Raw genomic sequence first — 5,755 nt, forward strand, 5'->3', positions numbered from 1 at the left:
GCGTCTGCGCCGTTCATTCCGTCACATTCCGCGTTACACAGTAAATTCCGTTTTTATGAATAGATTCCGGGATTCTGTCCCCATTTTCTACATCGCCCTACTTTTGCTAAGAAACACGTTCAACGCGGACGCACAGACGGTTGTCGTGGTAATGAACACCAGAGCAACCACTTGCGCGTCCGCACTGAACGCGCATCTCGCATATAAAAAGCATTTTAGGGGGCCCTTTGCTTTTGGGGGCCCAAGGCGGTCGCCTACCTTTGCCTAATGGTTAAGTCCGCCTCTGATTCCATGCGCGTAAAATTAAAGAAAAACTGACGTTTAGTAAAACGAAGATCGTTCACTATTACCGGTCAATGTCTCAACCCACGCGCTATTCGCGAGCAACAGAGCCACGAGCTCGAGAACGAATAGATTGCGCGCGTACTAACTTACAGCGAGAAAGAGAGAGAGCGGCTTCGAATATTTGATTTCATAGTTAGATAAGTTATAGATATCACCCGATGTAAAGAAAATCTACGAAGAGCTGCATCTGACAGCTACAACGTAGCTGGATGACTGTGTCCTTTACATGCAATGGCTGCGGAGAACACCGCGATGCCTGAAGGAAATGACATACTGATGTAAAAGGGTGACAGTTTCGTCACGACAGAGCAAAACGTGCGCTACCCACCAGAACATACGCTTGTAAGTGTACGCTGCGACGCAAATAAATAGAACGCTCCCATTGTAATCAACGAAGATGTCTAGGCTGCCGCGCGCGATGTGCTCTGGCTGTTTAGGCAGTGCCTTTTAGCGACCTTATCATTCGTTCTGCTCAGCCATCATGTATTATCTTACCTTGGTCAGAGTTCATTCGATGAATAATGAGTGATGAATGGAGAAAGGCTTAAAGCAGTCTCGGTTCAGACCACCCCTACTCCTACTCTCCTTGACATCACAGTAAAGGTTGCTGCTCCATAGTTGATACACATGTGCTTCCGACGTCACGCTGAAACGTCACCATGCCGCTACCTCACTCGCGGATCTCATAAAGTGATCATCCGTACTTCCCGAGGGGGGGAAAACTCTCAGAATGTGATATACATGTTGAAAAGCAATATGTTATTGTTAAAATTAATAATTCATTCATTCATTCATGTAAAATAAAATAAAAACTCACGACGTATTTTAATGAGAAACTTTCACATTCACAAAATGAAATGGTCTGACTCAGAACCATTTTTTTTCTCACTTTAAATATGATTTCTAGTTTTATTGAGTGTAAAGGTAAAAAACATATTAGAGCCTACAACATTATATATATATATATATATATATATGTGTGTGTGTGTGTGTGTGTGTGTGTGTGTGTTTGTAATGTACAGAATACAATAGGCACTTTTATATATTTATATATAAAACTATTTTCCTTTATTACATATATGTGATGTAATAAAGGAATCACAATATATATAAAACTATTTTCTCTTTAAATATTATTACTATGTGATTTTATGTAAAACATTACTAATTATTATTATTATTATTGTATTGTACTCTGGCACTGGTTTATTAATGGTTTATTGTTATAGGTTTTTTTTTTTTTTACTTTTGAATGAATATTTCTCATTTTATTGTTCTTGCATAAGGCATTATTAAAAAAACTAACTCATGACTCAAAAGTCAAATTAGTATCATTATATATATATATATATATATATATATATAGTAACGGTTTGTAATTATTTTATTTTAGACGTTTGTAATTTTCAGAATACAATAGGCACTTTGAAAACCAAATAGCTCATCCTTTATAAATAATGGGCTAATGTGATAATGTGATGTAATAAAGGAATCACAATATATATAAAACTATTTTCTCTTTAAATATTATTACTATGTGATTTTATGTAAAACATTACTAATTATTATTATTATTATTGTATTGTACTCTGGCACTGGTTTATTAATGGTTTATTGTTATAGGTTTTTTTTTTTTTTACTTTTGAATGAATATTTCTCATTTTATTGTTCTTGAATAGAATTTATTTAATACTTCGTACAAAAGCCTTTGTAGGTAATGAGAAAAGAGTTATTTTTTTATATTTATATTAGTTATTTTTGAGCGCTTCACCCTTTGACCCTCAAAAGCTTTCAGTATGAATATGAAGCTAAGCCCCGGTCACATTAAACTTTGAGCACACAAAATTTCTTCAGACATTGCAACTGTCATGATATGCTGTCAGGCTCTGCAGCGTCTTTTAAAAACTTAAATTCAACACATAACAATAAATCCAAAAAGTAAAAACATACAATCTTCTCCACTTTTATGTAGTTTTACATTTATGCTTTCACCGTCATGCCGTGACGTATCAATATTCTGTTGGTCACACGTTTTCATGCGATACAAATTCGCAGGTCAGAATTAGCCAAACTTAAACTTTGGAACACAAAGAAATGCGAAACTTCTTCATATGAGCTTGCGTTTCTGCTCTTCCACATTCACATATGTACAAATGGAAGTCAGTAGAACGAAAAGTTTAGTGTGACCGCTAAAAGGGAATGGAGCATAGGTACATAATTACTTCTGAAAACAACCTATTTTCAAAAAAGCTTATGAAAAAAAAGTGTGAAATTTTCCATTGTTTAATAAAAATGATAAACAAACTTTACAGTCAAGGAAATATGGTGGCAAAACAGCAGTCCATGAAAGTCTGTTAGCTCAGTTGAGTTTCCTGATGATTGTGTTTATTTTTTTTTTTTCTTTTGAATGAATATTTCTCATTTTATTGTTCTTGAATAGAAAAACTATTCAAGAAAAAAACAAAATTTTTTTTTTTTTTAAAAACTAACTCATTACTCAAAAGTCAAATTACTATCATTATATACAACGGATAAAATAGGTATTGAACACATCACCATTTTTCTCATTAAATATATTTCTAAAGGTGCTTGACATGAAATTTTCACCAGATGTCGGTAACAATCCAAGTAATCCAAAGTCTGTTAGCTCAGTTGAGTTTCCTGATGATTGTGTTTATGTCTTCGGCTCTGGGTCCAGGATCACCAACATCTTTCAGCAGTCCAACTTTGTCTTTAGCAGCATGTCTTGGTACTGACAAACGGAACGGACACAGAAAGTTGTTTACCACCTTGAAGTTCTTTCCAGCAGAATAGATCTCGTGAATAAGGTCCTCCAAACAGATGATCCCATATTGTCCTTGAGACACAAACAAAAGAAACCCATTCAGAATATACATTTCATTAAAAATTTTAATCGTCAGTATGAATATGAAAGACTGTTAGACACTTATACCATCACAGAATATCAAATAATTTTTTACTTCTGTGCATTTCAAATATTTACACAAATTCCCATTTTCCACAAAGGATTGCTACCAGGTTCACTGCCTCGTTTCAAAAAAAAAAAAAAAAAAAAAGCTCCATGCAAAAGTTTATTACATGAATCCTTTTGCTTGTTAAAGTTCATTCTTAACGTTTTGTTAGGTACCTCAAAATGCCCAATCTCCCACTGAATGAAATGCATCTACCATGTCAATGACTTACCGAGATGCTGCTCTATGAGTGTATTGTCGGTCAGAGGAATCCTTTTCTTGTTAATCCTCACCAGACCTCTTTTCAATATGAGCTCACGGACTGATTTCAAGTTAGGATATCTATTAAGAGATCACAACAATAAATCAAACAAGTGAAAGTCAATAAAAGACAGAACACTGCCAGCTATTAAAAATAAAAAAATAAATAAAATACATCTAAAAACACGACTCCACACGACTTTTGCTCAGTTTTTGTCCTGATTTACAGTGTGGACGAGTTAACAATAGTTGCTGAAAGTCAAAGCCAATCTGCAGATCTGGTGTTTTTAAAACCCATTGAGATATTTTTCATGTAAAATGACCATTAGATGATTACTCACCCCCACGCAACATAAGGTTCCACTGTCTTAAGCATTTTTATAGAAGCCTTGCTGACTTTCACAAAGGTGCCACTAAAGATCTTCCTCAGCCTCAGCATCTGAATGGCCTTCATCACTTTGGGGCTCACGCCTTTGATCCTAACAAGCAATCATGCGAGAAAATTAAAAACATATTCAAGCAGATGTGGAAAGGTACAATTCACTCAAAAATTTAAATCATTTCACTCAATTATCTCACTTTCAATCATTTCTCATAAGTAGATATTTTGACCAATTGTTTACTGGTTTTGTCCACAGAATGAAAGTTGGTTGAGTCTAATGCACTTTATGTTCCATCAGGTGTAGAATAACATGAAGGGGAGTAAATGACGACAGAATTGTCATTTTTGGCAGAACTACCACTTTAACCTCATTATGAATGATGAATAAGTTGACCATACTCTCTGATGCGGACAGCAAACACCAGGCTGTTCTTTGCTGGGGGCATGGGCGGCAGAGGTCTCTGTTTGAGTCTGGCGAGTCGTGTCTCATCTCGATTCCTCCTCTTGCTGTTTTTCAAAAACTCCTCCAAGCGCTTAAACTTCAAGGGAATTCCTTTTTGGACCTGGTGAAGTTTTGACAATTTCAATTTTGTTCTGAAGCAATTACTGGACTATTTATAAAAGCAGGTTACAAAGGAGGAATTCTCACTTTTCTCTTCTGCTGTAACGCAAGTTTGGCTTGAGTAGCTTTGATAGCCTGGTACGCCTTGCGTTTCTTGAGAAGATTCTCAGGAACAAGCTTGATTACTTTCTCGGTTCTGAACAAAAGACATTAAATATGCACAATTTTTTATTAAGAATTCATTCTAAATGTACAAAATAAAAAAGGACAGACATGCTTAAAACTGGGCACTTTCTGTTTCGATATAACCCCAAGTACATAGTACACCTGCTTTATGATATCATGAATTTTTATTGTTTTTAAACTTTGCCACAAACCCCCTTAAGGAATTCAGCAAAGCAACTAAATGTCATGTCATACATAAGCAAATAGCACTCACTTTGTTTGTTGTCTTTATTTATATTAAATACATATTGCTGTTGATAATTCAACAAACTTCCGTATTCTACAAAACTGTTTTTGTCACTTGAAATATTTCCAAATCTCCACCCTAACTTTTCTACTAAGACTCCTCTGATGTTGTGCTTTGCAGTTCTGCAGGAATGAATGACATCAAAACCTAGAAGACTAATTCACCCTGGATTCCCTCAAGATTTTCCTATGGGGTTTTATAACAGGGTTTTTCAATTTATGAGTAAAATAAGCTCTGTGGTTACCAAAATTTGACCATCGATTCCTAATCCTGGTCCTGGAGAACCCCCAAAGCTGCACATTCTCCTTAATCACCTGACTCAACTCATCAGCTCATTAATGAAAAAAAAAACGTACAGTGTTGAGGGTTCTCCAGAACCACAATTGGGAACCACTGATGTAAACGAAACGTTGCTAGTTACTTATTAAAAACATACAAATGTACCTAAGCTACATATATTATTGTCCGGCTCTGATCTTTTGTACATTAAATATGGAGCTGTTTAACCCCTTCAAAGGAGGTACCAAAGCGGAGCATAACCGATGTCACTATGAAATTAATATTACAATTAAATAAAAACGCCAACAGTCAAAATGCACAGGTTAGCTGATAACCTTAAAAGCCCATAGCTATTATGTGACGTCCAGCATAAACCCTATAAAGTCAGATTTAAGCGCTTCATCGGCTGCGTTTACACTTGGCATTAACATGCGATCACCGTGATCTGATCAAGCAGATCGGATCATCAGTCAATCAGGACA

General features: G+C 35.6%; 2 protein-coding genes across 2 annotated transcripts in view; both read right to left on the reverse strand.

Annotated features, from left to right (window-relative positions):
* slc5a6a (solute carrier family 5 member 6a) overlaps nucleotides 1-958 on the reverse strand; it is a 16,495-nt gene extending 15,537 nt beyond the window's left edge. The window contains exon 1 of the mRNA XM_016537477.1: nucleotides 841-958. The gene's annotated coding sequence lies outside the window, so the exon portion shown is untranslated. The remainder of the gene's footprint in view (nucleotides 1-840) is intronic.
* A 1,134-nt stretch (nucleotides 959-2,092) lies between these two features.
* The window catches only part of rpl7l1 (ribosomal protein L7-like 1), a 4,967-nt gene continuing 1,304 nt past the window's right edge, over nucleotides 2,093-5,755 (reverse strand). Inside the window, exons 2-7 of the mRNA XM_016537619.1 lie at nucleotides 4,610-4,718; nucleotides 4,360-4,523; nucleotides 3,920-4,057; nucleotides 3,550-3,659; nucleotides 2,998-3,202; nucleotides 2,093-2,708 (exon numbers count right to left, since the gene is read on the reverse strand). Of these exons, the coding sequence (XP_016393105.1) occupies nucleotides 2,705-2,708; nucleotides 2,998-3,202; nucleotides 3,550-3,659; nucleotides 3,920-4,057; nucleotides 4,360-4,523; nucleotides 4,610-4,718 (730 nt within the window). The 3' untranslated portion in view covers nucleotides 2,093-2,704. The remainder of the gene's footprint in view (nucleotides 2,709-2,997; nucleotides 3,203-3,549; nucleotides 3,660-3,919; nucleotides 4,058-4,359; nucleotides 4,524-4,609; nucleotides 4,719-5,755) is intronic.

The sequence above is a fragment of the Sinocyclocheilus rhinocerous genome, unplaced genomic scaffold (genome assembly GCF_001515625.1).
Source record: "Sinocyclocheilus rhinocerous isolate Xijiao unplaced genomic scaffold, SAMN03320098_v1.1 scaffold185, whole genome shotgun sequence".
Lineage (NCBI taxonomy): Eukaryota > Metazoa > Chordata > Actinopteri > Cypriniformes > Cyprinidae > Sinocyclocheilus > Sinocyclocheilus rhinocerous.